Consider the following 24,779-nt stretch of genomic DNA (forward strand, 5'->3'; position numbering starts at 1 on the left):
CTTATACACCTCTATCAGGTCACCTCTCATCCTCTGTCTCTCCAAGGAGAAAAGGACAAGTTCACTCAACCTATTCTCATAGGACATGCTCCCCAATCCAGGCAACTATTTCTTTGTTTTTGAAATACATCTATCCTGCACCTTCCTCATGTTTTCCCAGAAACTCAAGCCATTACTGCTCATCCCTGCCAGCATCTTCTTCCAATTTACTTTGGCCAACTCCTCTCTCATACCACTGTATAAGAGAGGAGTTGTACCACTTTACATGTACCACTGTACCTCTTTACGCCACTGAAACACTGCTACATCAGACCACTTTCTCCCTATCAAATTTCAAGTTGAAATCAGTCTTACTGTGATCACTGCCTCCTAAGGGTTCTTTTACTTTAAGTTTCCAAATCACCTCCAGTTCATTACATAACACCCAATCCAGTATAGCTGATTCCCCTAGTAGGCTCAATGACAAATTGCTCTAAAAAGCCATCTCACAGGCATTCAACAAATTCACTCTCTTGAGATCTATTACCAACCTGATTTTTCTAATCTACCTGTGTTAAAAGTTCCCATGACTAACATAATATTGCCCTTTTGACATGCCTCTTCTATTTCGCACTGTAATCTGTAGTCCACATCCCAGCCACTGTTTGGAGGACTGTATAACTGACATCAGGGTCCTTTTACCGGCAAACATGAGGAAATCTGCAGATGCTGGAAATTCAAGCAAAAATGCTGGTGGAACGCAGCAGGTGTTGATGTTTCAGGCTGAGACCCTTCGTCAGGACTAACTGAAAGGAAAGATAGTAAGAGATTTGAAAATAGGAGGGGGAGGGGAAAATGCAAAATGATAGGAGAAGACCGGAGGGGGTGGGATGAAGCTAAGAGCTGGAAAGGTGATTGGCAAAAGTGATACAGAGCTAGAGAAGGGAAAGGATCATTGGACAGGAGGCCTAGGGAGAAAGAAAGGGGGAGGGGAGCACCAGACGGAGATGGAGAACAGGCAGAGTGATGGGCAGAAAGAGAGAGAAAAGAACTAAATATATCAGGGATGGGGTAAGAAGGGGAGGAGGGGCATTAATGGAAGTTAGAGAAGTCAATGTTCATGCCATCAGGTTGGAGGCTACCTAGCCAGTATATAAGGTGTTATTCCTCCAACCTGAGTGTGGCTTCATCTTGACAGTAGAGGAGGCCATGGATAGACATATCGGAATGGGAATGGGACGGGGAATTAAAATGTGTGGCCACTGGGAGATCCTGCTTTCTCTGGCGGACCAAGCATAGGTGTTCAGCAAAACGGTCTCCCAGTCTGCGTCAGGTCTCACCAATATATAAAAGGCCACTCCGGGAGCACCGGACGCAGTATACCACACCAGCCAACTCACAGGTGAAGTGTCACCTCACCTGGAAGGAATGTCTGGGGCCCTGAATGGTGGTGAGGAAGGAAGTGTAAGGGCAGGTGCAGCACATGTTCTGCTTGCAAGGATAAGTGCCAGGAGGGAGATCGGTGGGAAGGGAGGGGGGGGGGGGGATGAGTGGACAAGGGAGTTGCGTAGGGAACGGTCCCTGTGGAAAGCAGAAAGGGTTGGGAGGGAAAGATGTGCCTGGTAGTGGGATCCTGTTGGATGTGGCAGAAGTTATGGAGACCTTGCAGTTTCTTAACTCAACCCACAAGGATTCAAAATCTTCTGATCCTATGTCATATCTTTCTCATGATTTGATGCAATTCTTTACCAGCTGAGCCATGCCACCTCCTCTGCCTACCTTCCTATCCCTCCAATACAATATGTAAGCTTGGACATTCAGCTCCCAACTATAACCATCTTCCAGCCATGATTCAGGAAACACATCATACCGGACAATTTCTAAAAGTGCAACAAGATCATCCACCTTATTTCTTATACTCCATGCATTGAGACGTAACACCTTGAGTACAGCGTTTGCTACCCTTTTTGATTTTATATCCCTAATGCACTGATACTCACCTTGTTGGCTGCAATTGTGTTCTATCATCTGTCTGATAATAGGATGCTATTATCAGCCCTACCTGATAATCTGACTGAACGCTATCTTTGCTTTTTTTAACCATCTGTCCTATTCTGAGTCTCTTCATTCCAGTTCCCATCCTCCTGCAAAATTAGTTGAAACCCTCCCTACCACCTCTAAAAAACCCTTCTGTGAGAATATTGTCCCCCTCAGGTTCAGGTGCAACCCATCCCTTTTATAAGGTCATACCTTACCCAGAAGAGATCCCAATGATCCAAGAACCTGAAGCTCTGCCCCCTGCATCAGCTTCTCAGCCACATATTTATCTGCCAAATCATCCTCTTTCTACCCTTGCAGGTGCATGGTACAGGTGGCAATCCAGAGATTACTATCCTGGAAGTCCTGCTTCTCAGCTTTCTGCCTAACTCCCTAAATTCTCTGTTCAGGACCTCATTGCTTTTCCTTCTTATGCCATTGGTACCAATATGTACCAAGACATCTGGCTCCCCTTCCAAAATGCTGTGGACACAATCCAAGACGTCCCTGAACCTGGCACCTGGGAGGCAACATACCATCCAGGTGTCCTGTTGATGTCCACAGAATCTCCTGTCTGTTCCTCTGACTATTAAGTCTCCAGTTACTACTGCTCCTCTCTTCTGCCTTTTTCCCTTCTGCACTACAGATCCATGCTCAGGTCTTACTAAAACCTAGCATCCAACTAAGAATTAAGGGTTAATACTTGGTCACAGCCAGGGTAATTGAGCAGAATAATGTGATGTGAATGGCGATTAAAAGTCTTTGGATGGTATCTTTTTCCAACATAACAGGCAGCCCAAAATATTCTGGTTTTATTATGAACTTCTGATTTGTTACCTTTGTTTGGGAGTGATGTTCAAAATTCACGGTTGAAAATGAATTCATTATCAAAATACACAATAGGTCATCATGTACAACCTTCTGATAAATTTTCATGCATGTAATCACAGTAAATACTAAGAAACACAATAGAATTAATGAAAGACTGCACATGCACCAAGGACCAATGTACAAAAGACAACAAACTGTGCAAAACCAAAAAGAAGAAAAGAAAATTAGTCAATAAATAAGCAATAAACATCAAGAATATGAGATGAAGGGAGTCCTTGAAAATGAGTCCATAGGTTACAGGAACAGTTCAGTGTTGGGGTGACTGAAGTTATCCACTGTGGTTCAAGAGTCTGATAGTTCAGGGGTATTAATTGTCCTTGAACTTGGTGGTGTGGGTCCTGAGGCTCCTGTCCTGATGACAGCAGAGAGAAGAAAGCATGGCTTAGTGCGGGTCCTTGATGATGGATGCAGTGGTCCTGCAGCAGCACTCCATGTAGTTGTGTTCAATAGTGGGAAGGACTTTGTCCTTGATATATTGAGCTGTATCTACTATTTGTAGGCTTTGGTGTTTCAAAGGCATTGATGTTTCCAATTTGTCCATATATTCTCCACCACACATCTAAAAATTTGTCGAAGTTTTATTTGACATGCCGAATCTTCGCAAACTTCTAAGAAAGCTGGAGCACTGCTGTGCTTTCTTTGTAAAGGCCGTTACTTGCTGGACTTAGGATAGATCCTCTGAAATGATAACACCGAAGAATTTAAAGTTACTGACCAGCTTCACCTCTGGTTCCCCTATGACGACTGGCTCGTGGACCTCTGGTTTCCTCCTTTAGTAGTCAACAATCAGCTCCTTGGTCGTGCTGACATTGAGTGAGAGTTTTTGTTGTGGCACCACTCAGCCAGATTTTCAATCTCCCTCCTATATGTTGGCCAATGACAGCAGTGTCATCAGCAAATTTAAATATGGCATTGGAGCATAAAGTGTAAAGCAAGTAGAATAGGGGGCTAAGCACACAGCCTTATAATGCACCTGTGCTAATGGTAGTTGTGGAGATGCCATTACCAATCTAAACTGACTTGGTTCTGCAAGTGAGGAAATTGAAAATCCAGTTGCGTGAGGAGGTATTGAGGCCAAGGTTTTGGAGCTTATTGATTAGTTTTGAGGGGATGATAGTATTGAATGCTGAGCTGTAGTTAATGAAGAACATCCTGATGTATGCACCTTTACTATCCAGATGTTCTGGGGTTGAGTGAAGAGCCAATGAAATGGCATCTGCTATTGACCTGTTGTGGTGCTGGGCAAATTGGGCAAATTGGAATCAAGCTACTCTTCAGGCAGGAGTTGATATGTTTCATTCCCAATCTTTCAAAGCATTTCATCACAGTGAATGTAAGTGCTATTGGACAATAGTCATTGAGACAGGTTACCACATTCTTCTTAGGCAGTGATAAAATTGAAACCTCATTTTAGTAGGTGGGTACCTCAAACTGCTGAAGTGAGAGGTTAGAGATATCAGTGAACACTCTGCCAGTGTCCTTTAGTACTAGGCTAGGTACCCTATCTGGACCAGATGCTTTCTTTATGTTCACCCTCCTGAAGGACACGTCAGCCTCAGAGACTGAAATCAGAGGGTCACCAGGGGCTGTAGGAGTTTGTGAAGGTGCTTCCCTGTTTTGATGGTCAAAGTGAGCATAAAACACGTTGAGCTCACCTGGAAGCAAGACCTTGCTGTCACTTATGTCGCTTACTCACTTTGTAGGAGGTGATAGCATTCAAACCCTACCACAGCTGTTCAGAATCCTCCAGTGATTCAGGTTTGGTCCAGAATTGTCACTTCGTATGGGAGATAGCTTTCCAGAGGTCATACCCGGACCTCCTATATTTTACTTAGTCACCAGATTGCAGATCCCTTTTGTGATGTGTATTTGTTGAAAACAAAATGTTGTCTTCAGGACTATTTTATTGCAAATTGTAGCCTTTTCACAGACTGCTGGAGCAACATTTTATGACAGTACAGTAAATCAATTGTCATGTAAGGAAATTCGGCAAAGTTATCCAAAAATGTAACAAAGTTTCCTAAGATCAACATTATTAGAAATAAAGCAAAATACAGAACCTCAAGGGACTTGTCACAGTTTAAAATACAAGAGGAAGACAAAATTCTGAAGGAAACAATCATCTTCTATGGTTGGTAGTTTTGATTACAAAGAGATTGTATTGCACTTCCCATTCATTAAGAAAATGCATCAGAATGTCTTGTATAATTGGGGCAATACATAAATGGAAGATAGACAACAACCATATCAAGTGTCATTTATTTCATCCATGTATCTTATGTTTTGTCTACTGTAAAATTAAAGCAGGTTAGAAACCAGATCGATATTTGTCTTGCAGAGTATTAACTCAAGGATCTTTCAAAGGCCGTGAATAGATGAAGAGAGCCAGTCCAGAACTCTAGGTTATTTCATTGTTATAGATCATTATACACACAGAAGTCAGCTTTTTCTGAATCACAGAGTCTATATTGAGGCCTTTTGGATTATGACATTCTTTCTGGACCATTGGTTAACACAACTTCCTAGGACTTAGTCCATTGCACTGCAATTATTGGCTTTCCAAGTAGTCAACCAAGTTGCTTTTTTTCTCCCATGTGGTGAGAGGAAGAGTTCCAATATTGTCAAGTAATTATCGCCTCCACTCCTTCTAACAATTCCTTGCTTTTGGTGAAAAAAAGGACAATGTATCGCATTGTATCTGTAACCACAGTTATGGTGTTCTGTCTGCATCCCATTGTACATTCATATCGTGATCCGATTGTACAGGAAGTCACAGTCTGCCTTCTCTGCAACACTGTCAGAGTCCAGAACATTTAGTCTGCCAGATAAGAGTCTCAATATTTAAATAGCTAGACATTCTACCTAACAAACAACTATACAACCACCTCTTTGCATACTCAATATACTGATGAAAATACTATAGGCACCAAGGAACACCTACGTAAAGAAAAGAGATAAATTCATATTCTATTTGATATGTAATGTAATTATTGTAAATATAAACCATTGTTTACCTTCAGTCGTGTCATAAAGTGCTGGTCAATAGTAATCTTTGCATTTGGTGTCCCAAGGATGATTTCAAATGTATATTGCAGACCCAAACGGCACCTAACTTGACATAATCGTTCATATGCCAGTGCAGCCAGAGAAACAGAGGGAATCCTGAGTACAACCATGTAACCATGACTACTTGGGCAGCTCCTTGTGGAGTTAATTAGGCATTGAATTATCTCCAATGTTTCCACAGAAGAGTAGTTCTTCATCTGCAAGTGCCCTGCTGTTACCATCATTGCTGCAGAGTAATGCTGAATTAAAATATATGTCCAGGTCACAGCACTGTGTATTGTGGGAAACCTGAAACCAAAATGAAAAGAATTGGTGGTTATTCTTTCATCATTCACAATGGAATAACCAATATAAAATATGAAGCCCCCTAAATTAATTGCCTTACAATTTCAATGCATACATATGGAATTTCAAAGCTTTCAATTGTCATTAGAGGTATTAAACACTGAAGAAAAACACATATTCTAGACTTCATTAATGGTCATAATTCCACCTTCTGGTACCATTTTATACCACTTCTTAATCATATACATGATTTATTAGATCTGGATTCATATGAAATGAGATTGAATTATCGGGAATACATTTCCAAATTAGCAAACAGGTTTCCAAACTTTCTGGAATAAAAACAACAGAGTCTCAGGATTGTAATTCTACAGATGCAATTGTAAACATCAAAATGATTTGTTAAGATTCAAGACTCAAGATTGTTTATTGTCATTCTTCAGTACACGAGGGTAAAGGAAAGCAAAATGATTGCTACTCTGGATCCAATGCAGGATTAAAAAAACACAGTATGTATAAAAGCAATCCTTTAAAACACAACGTACAAGTAACTGTTGAGTGTGGCCAAATACACATAAGATTAGCTTATATACATAGACTCTTTGTACATAAAGTGACATTGGGTGCCAGAGTATCTGAACATGCGAGTGACAGGAAATGATAAAGTGAAGCAACTTCCATCTGGGCATGTTGTCACCTTCTGAACTCAATGCTAAATTCTACAACTTCAGGCAACTTGATTTCTCTGTCTGCGTCAATCGTCCATCTGTGATATTAGTCCAGCTTATTTGCTTTTGTTTCCCTGAAGTGAAGGACACTCCCAGCATGATCCAGCATGCACTCAGTCCTGCACAACTTCGATATTCCTTTGTGAGTTTCCTTTTGTCCATATTCTCACTCTCTAACCCCTCCATTTACTCACTGACCTGAAAACTTTGTTTACAGCTTACCCCATGGTCAGCTTAGTTTCACTCTATCAAGAACATTTCCCTCCACCACCCTCCCTGTAGCTTTACAAGCTTCTTTTTTCTCCTTCCCAGTTCTGACTTTTCAGCATGAGAAGTTCACTCTGTTTCTCTTTGTACGAATGTGGCCTGACCTACTGAATGCTTCCAGAAATTTGTTTTTTTAATTAAATTTCAGATTTCTAGCAACTGCAGTTTCTCTGGTTGTACTTTTGAATGTTTATCATTGGAATTAGATATTTCCACCACTCCTCCTCCCAGTGGAAACAGTGTAAAGCCTCAAATGTAAAATCAACTTTCTTCATGTTAGCTTTGATTGATTTGCTATTCACCTTCATTCCATACCCCCTGCTTCTAGACCCTTCTGCCAATGGGATCAACTTTACTCTTTCTACTTTGTAGCCTTCATGACTTTAAATACATTTCAGATCAGTCCTCAACTTCTCTGTTCCAAGGAGAACTCCAGCTTCTTCTACCTTTCCACAGAACCAATGTTCTTCCCAAATGAAATTGCCTTGATAAATCTCTTCTGCACACTATCTTTGCATTTCTCCTTCAGTGTGGTACAAAAACAAGACATAATTCTGCAAATCACTGTCTTATAAAGGTTATCATCCACAGTGTCCTTGGTCCCTCTAAGAACCTCTGCAGAACTACACCTGACTGGGATCCCATTATTATTTCAGAACTCCAGGCAGCAGATCTATTCCTCGTTTCCTTCAACACCCCTCTTGTCAGATTTCCCATGGCACTATCCTTCTCACCTTTACTGGCCCCAACCCAACAGACTCCCACGGATCCGATCATTGTCAATGTCATATATACTAGAAACCACCATAACCTTCAAACCCCCACTCAATACTCCTGGCCATGCAACATTCCACCTTCCTTTAGACTCCACCCATCCAGTGACCCATAAACCCACCCAATCTCGCCACCGCCATAATCACTAATCCTTTTACGGCTGAGTTCAACTGAACCCTTTGAGGGTCATAAGGCCAGACAATGACTTCTCGGTGCACTTTAACAGAAGGTAAATGGTCAGTTGTTGATGATAAGTCAAACACTTTAGGTAAGTTGCAGGATTAGGCAAACCAAAGTATGACTGGCATATTTGCTTGCATTTGTAGTAAAATCTTTGGCTATCTAAAGTGAATAGAAAGCAGCTTATAATATATGGTTCATGTTTCAATTTCTCTCCATTGCAGGACACATTATTAAAATATGCTTCAATTACATTTTATTAAGAACTATTTTAGTAATTATTATTGATAGCCTTTCCCACAATATTGCTTGAAATTAGCATCAGGTTTCAAATGAATAACTAGGTGCATGCAGTTCTCTGTCATGAACACTGCTCAAATGTGAACACAGTGTTCTATTATACATGACCCACTGCGAAAGCACAGAGCAAACCCATCTGACAATGTTCCACCTTCCCCATTGTGACAGGACATACAGAAGAGCCTACTCTGAACAGCTTCCATCTACCCAAGTCAGACATATTAATGAATAGCAACATGCAATTTGTGTAATACCTTTTATGAATATTAAGCATTTTGAGGCATTTCTGTGACATCAAATAAGGTTAACAATTACTCTTTCCGTGAGGCATTAGTACAGTGCCAAAAGAAAAGATCAAAACGATGTTTTAAAGGACATCTTAAAGGAAAGGCAAATTAAGAGACATGGAGAGAAAATGTAAGATCTCAGTATATGTGCAGCTGAATACACAAGCAATACAAAATTATGAGTTCAAAGTCAATTTATTATCAAGGTTGATATACATCACCATATACAACCCTGAGATTCATTCTCTTGCGGGCATGCTTAATAAATCCATAACAGAAAAATCACCATAACAGAATCAATGAAAGACCATTTGGCCATTCAACCAGTATACAAACAACAACAAACTGTGCAAAATAAAAAAGGAAATAATAATAAGTAAATAAGCAATAAACATTGAGAACATGAGATGGAGAGTCCTTGAAAGTGAGTCCATAGTTTGTCAGAACATTTCAGTGATGGGACAAGTGAAATTGAGTTTGTTTCAAGAGCCTGATGATTGAGGGGTAATAACTGTTCCTGAACCTGGTGAGTCCTGAGGTTCTTGTACCTTTTTACTGATGACAGCAGTGAGAAGAGAGCGTGTCCAGGCTGGTGAAGGTCCTTGCTGATGGATGCTGCTTTCCTGCAACAGTGTTTCTTGTAGATATGCTCAAAGGTGGGAACAGCTTTACCTGTGATGGACTGGTCAGTATCCACTACTTCCTGTAGGATTTTCCATTCAAGAGCATTGGTGTATCACAAGCCAGGCTGTGATACTGCTGTCAATATACTCTCCATTACACGTCTATAGAAGTTTGTCAAAGTTTTAGTTGTAATGACACACCTTCACAACCTCCAATGGAAGTAGAGGCACTGCCGTGCTTCCTTCATAATTGCACTTATGTGCTGGGCCCAGGACAAGGCCTCTGAAACGATAACACTGAGGAATTTAAAGTTCCTAACTGTCCCCACCTCTGCTCTTCCAATCATCTATGACTGTTGTTAGAAAGTCCATGACAACTGTGGTGTTTTCATTCAGATCCACAGATGAGTCCTTGAACAAAGCCCAGTCCAATGATTCAAAGCAATCCCGTAGCCGCTCTTATACCTCGCATGACCACTCCTTTGCTGTCCTAATTTCTGGAGCTTTGCTTCCTGCCTATGCCTGTATGGATAGAAGGACACAGTGTATAGTGAAGAAGGCTATCAAAGCTTGTAGCTGGATCGGGACAAGCTGGAAAAATGGGCTTAAATTGACAGATGAGATTTAATGCATAAAAGTGAAGATGTTGCACTTTGAGAGGACGGACCAGAACAGGATGTAAACTGTGAACGGTAGGGCACTAAGGAGTCCAGAAGAACAGAAGAATCTGGGAATACAGTTTCGTAATTCCTTGAAAGTGATTTCACAGCTATATAGAATCAGAAAGAGAGCTTTCGGCACATTAGCTTTCATAAATCAGAGTACTGAGTAGAGGAATAGGGATGTTATGTTGAAGTTTTATAAGACATTAGTGAGACCCGATTTAGAATATTGTGTGCAGTTCTGGTCACCCACCAACAGGAAAGATACAAATAGGATTGAAAGAGTAAAGGAAATATTTAAAAGGATAATGCAGGACTGAGATCCTGAGATAGAGAAAGGCTGAATAGGTTAGGGCATTCTTCCAGGAGGAAGGAGTATGAGGGGAGATTTGATAGAGGTATGCACAATTATGAGGAGTATAGATAGGGAAAATGCAAGCAGGCTTTTCCCACCCAGGTTGCATTAGACTAGAAGTAGAGATCACAGAATAAGGTGAAAGGTGAACTACATAAGGGAAACTGGAGGGAAACTTCTTCATTCAGAAGGTGGTACGACTGTAGAAAGACCTGCCAGCCGAAGTGTCGTATGTGTGCTTAATTACAACATTTAAGAGAAGCTTGGTTAACTCCACATTAGGGAATTGGAAGTGGAGAGTTTCAGTAGCTTTAAATTCCTGGGATTATCATTTCTGAGGATTTCTCCTGGGGGCAGCACATAAGTGCCATCACAAAGAAGAGACTACAATGCCTCTACTTTTTTAGATGTTTCCATAGAATCGGCCCATCACCAAAACTTTGAACTCACCACAGCTCTGAACTGATTCTACAATCCATAGACTCACTTTCAATGATCTTTAACAACTCATGTTTTCATTATTATTTCTTATTTGCATACTTTTCCTTCTCTTGCACATTGGTTGTTCATCAGTCTTTAGTTTTTGTTAATTCTATTGTATTTTATTTTCATAAAAGCTGCAAAAAATGAATTTCAAGGTAATAAATGATAACATACGTACTTTTATAATAAATTTTACTTTGATTTTTTTTACTTTGACATCACAAAAATAAAATTCCAATTTGATGGTGCTTTTCTAGCTCAGAACGAGGACTGAACAACCTGAGCAGTCTTCATAGGGTCATAGAGAAGTACAGGACAGAAACATACCCTTCAGCCCATCCAGCCCATGCTGAATCCATTTAAACTGCTACTCCCATTGACCTGCCTCAGGACTGTAGCCCTCCATATCCCCATTATCCATGCACCTGTCCAAACCTCTCCTAATCTCTGAAATCAAGCTTGCGCTGGCAGCTCATTCCACATTCTCACAACTCTCTGAGTGAATATGTTTCCCCTCATGTTCACCTTAAACTTCTCACCTTTCACCCTTAAGCCATGACCTCTGGTTGTACTTCTACCCATCCATAGAGGAAAAAGCCTGCTTACATTTACCTTTATCTACACCTCTCATAATTTTGTATGCCTCTATCAAATCTCTTCTCAATCTTTTACATCCTAAAGAATATAGTCCTAACCTATTCAATCTTTCCTTATGACTCAGGTCCTCCAGACCCAGTAACATCCTTGTGAATTTTCTTCTGCATTTTTTTAAACTTGTTTACATCTTCCTTGTAGGTAGGTGACCAAAACTGCACCTAATACTCCAAATTAGGCCTTACCAATGTCTTATACTACTTCAACGTAACATCCCATACTCAATACTTTGATTTATGAAGGTCAATGTGCCAAAAGCTTTCTTTATGACTCTATTTAGCTGTGATGCCACTTTTGGTGAACTGTGGACCTGTATTCCCAGATCCCTTTGCTCTAACATACCCTTACCGTTCACTGTATAACACCTACCCTGGCCGGTTCTATCAAAGTGCAAAACCTCAGGCTTGTCCGCGTTAATTTCCATCTGCCAGGTCCCTCTGCAAGCCATGATAGCTTTCCCCACCGTCCACTACACCCTCAATCTTGGTGTCAACCGCAAATTTGCTGATATAGATGACAAACAGCAAAGGAACAGGATTGATCCCTGCTGCACACCACAAGTCACAGGCCTCCAGTCAGAGGCAACCCTCTACTACCAATCTTAGGCTTCTCCCACAAAGGCAGTGTCTAAGCCAATTTACTACCTCATTTTGAATGCCGAGCGACTGAACCTTCTTGATCAGGCTCCCATCTGGAATCTTGTCAGACTCCTTGTTAAAGTCCATGTGGACATCCACTACTTTGACTTCATCCACTTTCCTGGAAACTTCTTTGAAAAACTCTTTGAAAAAGATTGGTTAGACATGACCTACTATATAGAAAGCCCCGCTGACTATCCTTAATCAGACCATGTTCATCTAATTACTTATATATCCGATCCCTTAGAATACCTTCCAATAACTTTTTCACAACTGATGTCGGCCTCACTGGCCTATAATTTCCTGGTTTATGTTTAGAGTCTTTTTTAAACAGTGTGTTACGAATGTGAAGCAACTCTGAGGGGCTGAAGGGTACAAAGACACCCCCTCCTTTTTGAGAATCGCAAGAGCGCTATTAATTTGGGTCTGGGGTCCAGGAAATGAGAGAGAGACACTCAGAATACACAAGGTTTGGAATGAGTCCTGACCTCAGCGGAACGGAACCACTGATAACGGCCACTGTCTCTTGGAGACAGAATTGTGTATTGAGTTCTGTACTATTCACTGAAACCCCTCAGGGGACAACCAGAGTGGTCTGGTTGAGGGATTGCATCATTCTAACCTGACTGACATCTGAGACCCCATGAGTAAGGATATCCGAATGTATTTGAACGAGAAGCCGAATAAGTCCATATCCGAATTTGCTAGGTTCGCAGATGAATATGCCCTAACCCACAAGACAAAGTTTTCCTCAAATAAGAGTTACCAGAAAGACCATGGGAACAGTAGAGAAAGCCCGCCGGCTGAGGCAGAGATCCCGCTGGGAGCTAGTGGTAAAAATGAGGAGGAGGAAAGGCAAGACGGCAGGAGGGGTCCTGGCTTGACCTGTTTTAATTGTGGAAAGGTGGGTCATATTGCATCTAAGTGCCTTGCTCCGAGGAAGGAGACAGGAAAAGGGAAAGCAGCAGTCCCTACAGGATGTATTGTGGTGATCAGCAAATTGATGAGAAAGCCCCAGGTAGACCGAATACGAGAGGGGCCTGAGAAATTTATTTCAGAAGGAACCGTGTCTGTGAAAGAGGGAGACACACCAGTTCCAGTGCGGATCTGGACAGACACTGGAACTGAGCTGTCATTGATTCTCAGTACGGTATTAGATTTTGGTCCCGAGACTGGAGAGGTAGCTTTGAGAGGCATAGGAAAAGGGACGGAAGCGGTGCCTTTGCATAGGATCATTATAAATTGTGAGCTGGTATCAGGACCAGTTGAAATAGGGGTGCGATCAGAATTCCCGAGAACTGACGTAGACATCCTTCTGGGTAATGATTTAGCTGGTGGTGAGGTTTGGTCGGCCATGGAGCTGACGAGCCAGCCTGTAAGTGTTGAGGACCCGCCCCTAGATTCCAAGATTTATCCCGCATGCGTGACCACTCGCAGCATGTCAAGAAAGGCAGCTGAGAAAGAGGCCAGTATCGATTTGGCTGAGATGTTTTTTTACCGACCCTGTACCAAGAAGGGTTAGAGGGTGGTAAAACGGAGAATAGGGAGGTGAAAAAGAGTATGGGAGAGGAGGTAGACCTGTCCTTAGCCAGGAGGAAATTTATAGAGGCACAGAGTAAAAATGAGAAACAGATAAGGCTGTTAGAAGATCCAGGGTTGGACATGGATGATCTGTCTGGTTGACAGAACTGTTTGAAGAAGTTGAAAATATTAAATGTGTTCCCAATAATGAAATGAGGGCAGTCCTAGATGAAAAGGATGCCATTACCTTGAAGAAGTCTGCTGGGTTGGCAGGGTTGAGTTTACTCCGGAAGGGAGTTGCCCAGAGAGTAACTGGGAGGATCAGGGGAACTTAGAACTCGGGGGAATGGAACCACTGATAATGGCCATTGTCTCTTGGAGACGGAATTGTGTATTGAGTACTGTACTATTCATTGAAAACCCTCAGGGGACAACCAGAGTGGTCTGGATGAGGGATTGCATCATCCCAACCTGATTGAAATCTGAGACCCTGTGAGTAAGGATAAAAGATGGGTCTGGGGAACAACCTCTTTAGAAGCACCAGGAGAAACGCTGGAAATCCTGTGACAGCGTTTAATAGCGAAAGCTGGTGAGAGCTCATGTGCGTCCTCCCTTGCCTGGGGGGGGCAAGCTCATCACGGAAGAACGGTTTAGCTAAAGGAGAGGCCACACTTGAATGGCCACACCAACGAGACACCGACGGATCGAAATCATAAAGGAAAGCCGGCAAGTTTTTCTCCCAAATCTCTCTCTCTCTCCAACAATTACAACACAGCAGTCCCCAACGGCTGCAGCCTCATGAACTGAGTGAACTTTATATTTCCATCGGACAATACATTATCCCCTAGACAACAATAGTGCTTATTTCTTATTGATTATTATTATACCTGCACATTTAGATTTAGTATTGACAACGTATATTATCTGTATATTTGCATTGATATTATTTTTGTGTATTTTTACTAATAAATGCTTATAAATAGTATCATCAGACTTCAACAGACGTCTCTATCTTTGCTGGTAAGTGACCCAGTTACGGGGTTCATAACAACTGGAAAAACAGTGGCTATTCTCCAATCCTCTGGTACCTCTCCAGTCACTGAGGATGTTATAAATACCTTTGCTAGGGCCCTGGCGATTTCTGCTCTTGCCTCCAATAGGGTTCGAGGTAACATTTTGTCATCTGCTCCACTCCGAAATAATCAAGTTAACATTTCAATGTGTAATTATGCTGCCAATTGTAGTGTGAAATCATATTCTGAACATTCCAAATTGTTCATGCTGAACCTCATGTTCTGTCCTCCCAAGTCATCATTACTGACCATTTCACACTGAGCACATTCTGTCCACCCCAATGTGACACTGTATGCTGGATATTCCTTCCGGGCAAATACCACCCACTGCAGTGTTATATCATATACTGAATATTCTATCTGAGGATGTTCTGTCCTCTCTAGTGCAACAGTGAAAAATGAGTATTTACTGCAGTGCTTAATTATAAAGTTAACATAGAAATAAAAACATGTTCCTGCAATAACAATTACAAAGCATTTCAATCTTCTTACAATGGTTTCCAAAGCAAAAATGAAAAATCAGAGAAATGTGTAAAACATGAGGTGAAAGTACATTCAGTCTGTTCAAATATTGCTTTGTAAGTAATATCTTACAACTGCAGTGAAAAGCTCATGAAGTTGCAGCTTGTTCTGTGCTACCTTTTCTCTTGTCCTATGTATACTATCGGTCGGGATCGACCATGAATGTTGTACCTTGCTGTCTGCATTGAGGTCGGTATGCAAGCCAGGGCAGTATGATATGGAGAGCAAGCTGCTGCCCATCCAGGAGGCTCCCCCTCTATATGCAGCTGGTGAATCAAGAAGAATGTCAGGTGCCGATACAGTTTGGCACCAGCAGCATCTCTGAAATTGCCAGTCAGAACTAAACTCAACATAGGACCTTAGGAACTCCAGCTCCAGACCTTTCATTGGGTGTTACTCCCAAAGCTTCCCCCCATGAGTGGATATAGCCATAAGTTAGTGAAGTTCTCCTTCTCCTCTCTTGTAGTAAGTCCTCGCAAATGATTGAGATAACCATACAGGTTTGATGTGACCTCTGGTATTAGCTAGTTTTGTTGACCATGAAACTATATTAATTACCTACCTTTCTTGTACTGCAGTAACCATAATCTCAAATGAACTGTCATATCTCAACAATGGAAGTCTGTGACCTGAGTATGTGGAATCAATGAAGTCTGAAAGCCCAAAATACTTGCTGTTTTCCTGATACAAGTTCACTCTCTACAAGACAAAGAACAGAAGAAGTTGCACACCATCAATTAACTACCAAATATTTTACAGAAAAAAGACTAAGCCTCAGAATTCAAATATAATAATTAAGTGTTAAATTACCCACAGAAATGAGAACAGTATGTTTCTGTTAATCTGGACATTTAATGATTTGTGTGTATGCAAAAAAATACCCACAAGAGACAGACAAGTTTTGAGACAGAAACCAATGGGTATTAGGGGCAACCAGACAAAGCGGGAGCTAGGTGGCTCCACCATCCTCTCATTCAATCTGCCCATCACGTGCTTCCACCAATCATCTACCAGCCCGTTTCATCGCTCTGTCTCACCTCTTTATACCGTCTATCCTGCCTGAACACTCTCAGTCCTGATGCAGAGTCTCCATTCACATGCTTGGCCTTTATTTTGTAAACAATTATGTGTCACAGGAATTTTGGTTTAGTGACAGGAACAAAATACAAGCCAGTGCCATTTTACCCACCTTGTCTACAAAAGGTAGAATATTTACTTTTTCCATTCACTGGACCACAAAGATTTTGCTTCCTGAATAGTTTTGTCTGTGTCTTATGAATTTTGGGCTGCTGATCAGGAAAATCGCCATGAAATTTTCATCTCTAACACCATTTATTGAAATTGCCTATATTTGTTATTTCAATTCATAATTCAAGTCAGAATAAATGATGGCAAGACTAAGGAAGGCATTTTTGGTGGTCCACAAATCAAACAGGGACATCAATGACAGGCAATTCAAAGAACTTCTGGTGGGACCAGAGAAAATCTCAAGGAAGTCATTCAAGGATGTTGTTGAAAATTTTCTTGGCAACTACAGAACACCAAACTGTGTGCAGCCTGTTGACAACATGTTTGAAGCATACAAAATCTTGAAGTGCAACATGTCGTTAGAGATACACTTTCTGCATTCTTACTTAGACTTCTTCCCTGCAAGCCTTGGTGTTGTCCGTGATGACTGTGGTGAAAGGTTTCACCAGGACATTGCAGTCATGAAGAAACAGTATCAGGGCAAATGCTGGTTGATTATTGTTGGACACTTAAGCAAGAATCCTCAGACACTGAGTACAAATGAAAATTATCAACAACTATGCTAAAAATGTTTTGAACTATTGCAAAGTATCAGCACCATCATGCAATTAAATGCATTATATTCAATAAAAGTTAATATCTTGTTTCTCCAAATTCCTACGTGCAACAAGTATATTATATTTGTGTTCAGCTTCAAGTCGTCTATCAAAAACAAAAGAAATTTTTGACAAAGTAACACTTGGAAAAAAAAATCGTTGTCGAGTGTTGTTTTAGCAATCCTTTAAACCCCAGCTCTAAAAACTGGTGAAAAAGGACTTGGACCTCTTAATTTGCTCTGACACTATTAAAGCAATACTGAAAAATATTTATGTCTTAGGAATGGTAAAGATCAGTAACATTTACATTGTTCCAGGATGAAGGCCAGTGGATCTCATTGTAGGGACTGATGCAAGTCTGCTGCGTTTGGAAAGCAAAGGGGAACGATGTAACTTGGAGAGTTAAGACATTCAGTGCTTCTTTCATTTCCTTGCAGTTTATGATTCTGTCTGCCACACCCAGGAATGGTTCATTTTGTGAAACTGCTCCTCCACTAAAATCAGGACAAAACACAGAAATGTGAATTAGTGAGATCATTCAGTATATACAAGTCCTGGTACAGCAAAAATGAGACACAACTACAGCAGGAACAAGGAAAATAAAGTAGGGCAAACAAATTCCAAGAAAAGCAAAATGCTGGGTGTTTGCTTAAAGAGTAAAGATGCTGCAAATGAAAGAGCAACCAATTTTATGTTATTTATGTTAAAAAGGCAAATTAAGTACAAATGTGCCAAATGCACACTGCCTATGTTAACTGAGCACATTAGTTGAGAAATCCATTTGCTGTTTATTGTAACATAACAAATTGCCTTCCCTGAAAAGTACTGCTTTTAGTACCAGCATTGCAACAACCTGCTTCATGACTTCCATTACTCAAAGTCCACAAGTTGGGATCAATTCAAAGTAAATTTATTATCAAAGTATATATACGTCACCATATGGGATGGCATGGCAGCACAGTGGTTGGGACAATGCTTTACAATACCAGTGACCTGGGTAAATTCCTGCCACTGCCTGTAAGGAGTTTGTCCGTTCTCCCTGTGACCACATGGGATTCCTCCGGGAGCTCTGGTTTCCTCCCACGGTCCGAATACATAATGGTTGGTTGGTTAATTAGGCAATTTAAATTTTCCTGTGCCTAGGCTAGGATTAAAACGGGGGGGAGGGGGGGGGGAATTGCAGGGCGATGCAGCTTGAAGGACTGGAAGGGCCTATTCCATGCTGTATCACAATAAATAAATAAAATGAATACAGCTCTGAGATACAGTTTCACGTGGACACACTCAATATATCTACAGCCATAGCAGAATCATCAATCAAAGACCACCCACCTACGGTGTTCAACCAGAGTACAAAAAACAAAAAACTCTGCAAATACAAAAAGAAGAGATAATTGTAATAAATTTCAAGAACATGAGCTGAAGAGTCCTTGAAAGCGAATCTTTTAGTAGTGGGAACATTTCAATGAAGTTGAGTGAAGTTATCTGCTTTTGCTCAAGAGCCTGATGGTTGAGGAGTTATAACTATTCCTGAACCTGGTGGTGTGAGTCCTGAGACTCTTGTTCCTTCTTCCTGATGGAGGCAGCGAGAAGAGAGCGTGTCCTAGGTGGAGCGAGCCCGATAGTGGATGCTGTTTTCCTGCAACGTTTTGTGTAGATGTGCTCAATGATTGGCCATATCCATTACTTTTTGTAGGATTTTCCATTCAAGGTCATTGGTGTTTCCGTACTAGGCTGTGATGTAGCCAGTCAATACACACTCCACTACGCATCTACACTATATATATATAATGTTTTAGATGTCATGCCAAATCTTCACAAGCAAGTAGAGGCATGGCCGTGCTCTCTTTGTAACTGCACATAGTGCTGGGCCCAGGACAGGTCCCCAAAAATAATAAGACCGAGGAGTTTAAAGTTGCTGACTATCTCCACCTCTGCTCCTGCAATGAGGACTGGCTCATGGACCTCTGGTTTCCTTCTCCCTAAGTCTATAATCAGCTCTTTAACATTGTTTAAGAGGTTATTGTTATGGCACACTCTGCCAGATTTTCAACCTCCCTCTTGTACACTGGTTCATCACCACCTTTGATTCAGCCTACAACTGTGGTGTCATCAGCAAGCTTAAATCTATCAGTTAGAGATTGGCTGATCGATATCTAGAAGCAGTAAAATTAAATTTCCCTTTCCCAACACTTGGACAAGAGTTGATTTTACTTAATTTCTGAACACCAATGCTCAAAAGAAGGCGTAAAACAAATTACCGTAACACCAGATCAGTCAACTCTCTACTCAATTTATAATAGTCTCAATGCACCCAACCACTGTTATGCCAGCTTAATAACATACAATTCCAAAATTCTGTTATAACAAACAATATAGAAACAGCCTCTTCAAAAAGTAATACTGAAGTAAAAATAAAGTATGTGTAGATTGACATGGGCCTTAAACAGACAAGCAGCAGCAACTTTAAAATGGTGGATCAGACTACTAAGCCCCAAATTTTAAGTATGCAATTTTCATGCAATGATGCAAGATTGTCCATTAGCATTTTAGGTGGCATCATTCTCAAATGCAAAAGCCAGAAAGATTGTATGATATATTCATACATCTCATGATATTTCACAAAAAGCTGTGACTACAAATACTTGGCAGAACAAGAATAAGGCTGATCTGCCAATGCTGTTATCCACCATGTTAAACTGAGGCCTGATCAGGTGAATGTAAAAGGTGCAAAAGGTATTTCTGAAAAGAGAGCATTACTGGCCTGGCCAACATTTATCTCTCAAACATAAAGAAATCTGTACATATTCTATATGATCAAATATTCTACAGAAATCTTCCACTCATTACTGCAGGTATTAGCAAATATCCCTCGAAGCATCAATATCACCTTTTCTAAATCACTGGCACATTTAACCATATCACAGTTATATCATGTGATGCTCTGTTTGATGTTTCCAACAGACATAGCAAGAGGCTTTTTTCAGATATTAATGGTGATAACATTTGTTAAAACAGCTCTAACCGCTATAAACACGCATTAGCAATGGCACTGCACTATTTTTGCTTATGAAAACATTGTTTACGAATCTACACTTAAAATCACGGGGTACAATCTGTTTTTAAAAAGAAAAAACACGTCACCAACTCAGAATCAATAGCAGAGCACCATTTAACCATTTAACCGAGACAGTCCAAAATATAGTTTGAGAAAGGAAAGAAAGAAAAAATTTGTATCAGATTATCTGAATGAAAAGCATGCCACACATCTCACATCCTTATTTAGATGTTAGCGACAAATTTCATTACTGATGTCCAGACCACCGCTGCTAAAGCATATTAGTATGCAACCCAAGCCTGAAAAGTAACAAAACTAAATTTTGTAATTTAGTCCTGCCAAAGGGTTTTGGCCTGAAACATCAACTGTACTTTTTTCCATAGATGCTGCCTGGCCTGCTGAGTTTCTCCAGCATTTTGTGTGTGTGTGTGTGTGTGTGTTGCTCAGATTTCCAGCATCTGCAGATTTTCTCTTGTTTGTAAATTTTATTATGTTGCCTTTGATACACATGGAATCCCCTAACTGGTGTCATTATTTACTATAAATCTGAAATACAAAGAAAGAACATGACAAAGTTTTCTGACTACAACTATTATTTACAGTGATATATCATACAGATTGAGACTATAAATTGACTGTATTTCCAAGAACACGTCATGCTTTCATCACTAAGTATTTTTTCATCCCATAAATGTTATAAGATATTTTTAAATACCATGATTATACACACGTGATTATGTACAAAAATGTCTTGAACATTCTTAACACAAGAGACATTAAGCAGTTCACTGTATATAAAATGCAAAATCAAGAGGAATTAAAACACAGTATGGGTTTCACAACTAATCCAATATTAAGCACATTACAGTGTTGTTTCAGGACTCCAGCTAAGTGAGAGTACAGGAGTCCAGTGGCAGGCACTGGATGAAGGGTGTAGCGGTAGTGGGGAAGGTGACAACCAGTACATATTAATGTCAGACATCAGTCAACAGTCGCAGAATAAGGCACATTCAAGAACAACCCCACAAACTGAACAAGACCCAAGGAATACGATGCAAGCTCACAAACTAAGTTATAATAAACAAAAGCATGTGAGTGGACTGCAATTCAAATTGTGGATATAGTAGAGTCACAATCATCCCACAGACAGAAAAAAAATCAGGATCTTTTTCATAGAACTCCAAAGAGTGAAATATATGTCAGACATTCACCTTGTCAAATCCCAATGTGCATGGTCATGGATCAGGATGAATAGTGTGTAAGGGCTGTTTAATACTCTTTGCTGAAAAGCTTCAAACTTGCTCTGAGCTTCTGCAGTAAGCTTCATAATATAATGTTCTGCACACTGATCTGCTACAGATTCGGCCTCTAATCCAAGTTCCCCCAAGATCCCTGCAAAACAACAATAAACAAGATGAAATATCAGTGAATGCAAAAGCAATACTTCTGGTGCAGATTTGCTTTAAGTAGTCCTCTCAGAATAATTGCCCATGATTAGAATCTGTTGACCTGTTTTAAATGCCAAACATAGTTTACATAAAAAAAAATTATCAAATGCAATTCCTAACTGGGAGGAAAGACCTACATTAAAACATTAATTTTTTGGAGGTTAAAAATATTCTTCTTTAATAAGCACAATCTGTGCCAAATGCACTTCACTGAACACAGCTGCACATGCTGTTAACTGTCTTTGGACATCACTGTGTGCTGCTTGAACTGCAGCTTGCTGGAAGGACACAAGGGCACTATTTAGACAAACTGGAATGACCTAAGCTATTAATGTGTATTCAGAATATTCAAAGATCAAAGTACTTTTTCAATCAAAGCATATAGCACATACAAGTTTGAAATTCATCTTCTTGCAGGCAGCCACAAAACAGAGGAACACAATAGAATTCATGTAAAACTTCACACAAAGATTGTGAAACATCTAATGTGTGAGAAAAGTACAAATCGTGCAAACAGTAAAAAAGTAAATAAATAACACACACTATGAACCAGAAAATCCCCAAAAGTGGTTACATGGCTACGGAGCATCTCGGAATAGTGAGCTGAGCATCGGTTATTCCCTTGCCCTTAGCCTGGATGCCTTAATCACTTTGATCTAGCGCGACACTTAAAAGGGCTAAACATCAGTTTATTTTTCACTCTTGAGCCCAGGCCCTCCCGCTTCAATCTGGCCTGAAGCTTCAAACCTAATCGAAGTTTCGACCAGACCCGGTTTCAATCCAGTCTGTGTACTGTTCCAACAATGGCTGCTGCAGCCATAACTGCATTCTTGAGAGTCCAGCTCGCTGACTCCTTCAGGATACCACAAAATGTCAGGTTGTACAGACTATTCAAAAGCACAACTCCCAAAGGGACATTACAGGCTGCGGATTCAAGTTCAAATTCATTCTCATTCAATTTAATTCTCATTCAACCAACATGAATGGATAGAATGGATGTATTGAGGATGTTTCAATAGTGGGGGAGTCTAGGTCCAGGGTAGACTGACGTCCATTTAGAACTTCTTTAGCCAGAGGGTGATGAATCTGTAGAATTCATTATCAGAGGTGGCTGTGGAGGCCAAGTCATTGGGTATTTTTAAGACGGAGGTTGATAGATTCTTGATAAGTCAGGGTGTGAAAGGTTACGGGGAGAAGGTAATGAATGGGATTGAGAGGGAAATGGATCAACCATGATCAAATGGCAGAGGAGACTCAATGGGACGAAAGGCCTAATTCTGCTGCTTTGTTCAAAAGTTCATTTTATTATCAAAGTATACAAGTCTGAAATTCCTCAATTCTGCGGGTAGCTAGAAGCCAAGAAGAAGAAAAAGGAAGGCAGCATGATCATAAACCCCCAAATCCTGCCTCCCCACAAAAAACAGCTCACTGTTAGGAAAGACCTACATTAGTACCTGTTTTCACTAACCAAAGACGATTTTCGCTTTTACGAAAAAAAGACACCCGCTTTATACATGTGTTTACGCTAAGAAAGACTACAATGACCGTGAAGCCTTGTGCGGGCAGTTGTTTGCACATGTGTGTATGTGCATATGCATGTACGTGTGTACGCATGTACGTATGTATGCATGTACGGCACGTACGTTTTTTTTCTCCACATCGATTTTGGCTCGCTGTCTTCCCGATTTTGATAAGTGAAACTACACCGTACATACAAGTGTTATTTTAGATTTTATGTGTTATTTGGTTTGATTTCGTAGGTTATTTTTTGGGTCTGGGAATGCTCACAAATTTTTCCCATATAAATTAATGGTAATTGCTTCTTCGCTTTACAACATTTTGGCTTACAAACGGTTTCAAAGGAATGCTCTACCTTTGGATAGCAGGTGAAACCTGTATCTCAAGTACCAGTCCTGGTCCATCTTGTTCTTCCACTGAGCGAGCACTGGATGGCAGCACCGACCAGAGGGCCAGGCCCCAAACAAGTATTGATTCCGGTGCGCCATGATTAGTGATTGTAGTCCAGAGAAAGTATATTTGGTACAACAGTTAGAAATGGTAGTAGCTACCCAGAAAGCATCACTGTATCTCACCAGCGCCGTTTTGGGAAATCAGAACATCAAGACATCTATATATCTCAGTGCTTCAACTTAGCTCTGTGCTTTACTTTATAGTGTTTCAACTAGTTCGTTCACTTATAACCATGCCTTGTATTTTACCCTTTTTAGAAAGCCAGATGTCCAACCAGGAATACAATGATCAAGCAGCAAGAGAACAAAATGAAACGACCTTTACTTGATCTGACACATACGTCACACTGACTCAGATAAAGACAGCCTTCACACTGTGGAGATTAGCCTGGAGGCTTGCTCAGGCTTATTGAATTGTTATTTATTGAATTTATAGAATAAATGCTCTGTACCCAGAGCTAGAGGAAAGGACAACTCAGCTACCTGAACAATAGAGGGTGAGCTGGCACACAAGTTCTGTTGCAGTGTACTTGAAAAGGGACTTTAGTGGCTCAACCGTCATTAGTTGTGGGAGTGTTGGATGTGGTAGGCTACAATTTCATGTTTCCTGGACTCATTACGGTTTGCAAAGTCTTCATTACTAATGTACCTAAAACAGTTTGTTTTTCAATTCAGCAAAATCCCTTTCTCACAGAAATGCTTTATTGAACAATCCTAGGAGAGAAAGAAGGACAAGACAATTTTGTTGTTCAGCGAGCACTTCAATCTCCCGTGTGATCAATAAATTAGATGACTCTGAAAGCACTGTGTTCAGTGTTGCACATTGTGACCCAATAACAAAGAATTGCAGGCCTAAAGCTGTATAGTCTACAAACACTCAAGCTTAAGCAGATGTGAGTAGCTTTTAACATTCAAATTCTAAGCAGTTGTGTCAATATCCTGAAATTAATCATGAAAAAACCTTTTTCCAAAAAAACCCAAAGTTACTGTGCCTTCAAGAGCAAGTCAGAGGGCAAGTATTCTGCAGCAAGAGACTTGCTTCCTCATTTTTCAAAACTTTTCCATTTAGGCAGAAGCCCAATTGGCTGAAACTCGTCCACCACTGAAACATTCACTCTCTCCACTATAGAGAAC

General features: G+C 40.6%; 1 protein-coding gene across 1 annotated transcript in view; it reads right to left on the bottom strand.

Annotated features, from left to right (window-relative positions):
- Positions 1–24,779, bottom strand: part of greb1 (growth regulating estrogen receptor binding 1) — a 185,956-nt gene that overhangs the window by 45,979 nt on the left and 115,198 nt on the right. Inside the window, exons 17-20 of the mRNA XM_059981878.1 lie at positions 21,439–21,619; positions 17,477–17,663; positions 15,888–16,024; positions 5,922–6,261 (exon numbers count right to left, since the gene is read on the bottom strand). Of these exons, the coding sequence (XP_059837861.1) occupies positions 5,922–6,261; positions 15,888–16,024; positions 17,477–17,663; positions 21,439–21,619 (845 nt within the window). The remainder of the gene's footprint in view (positions 1–5,921; positions 6,262–15,887; positions 16,025–17,476; positions 17,664–21,438; positions 21,620–24,779) is intronic.

The sequence above is a fragment of the Hypanus sabinus genome, chromosome 10 (assembly GCF_030144855.1).
Source record: "Hypanus sabinus isolate sHypSab1 chromosome 10, sHypSab1.hap1, whole genome shotgun sequence".
In the NCBI taxonomy this organism is placed as follows: Eukaryota; Metazoa; Chordata; class Chondrichthyes; order Myliobatiformes; family Dasyatidae; genus Hypanus; species Hypanus sabinus.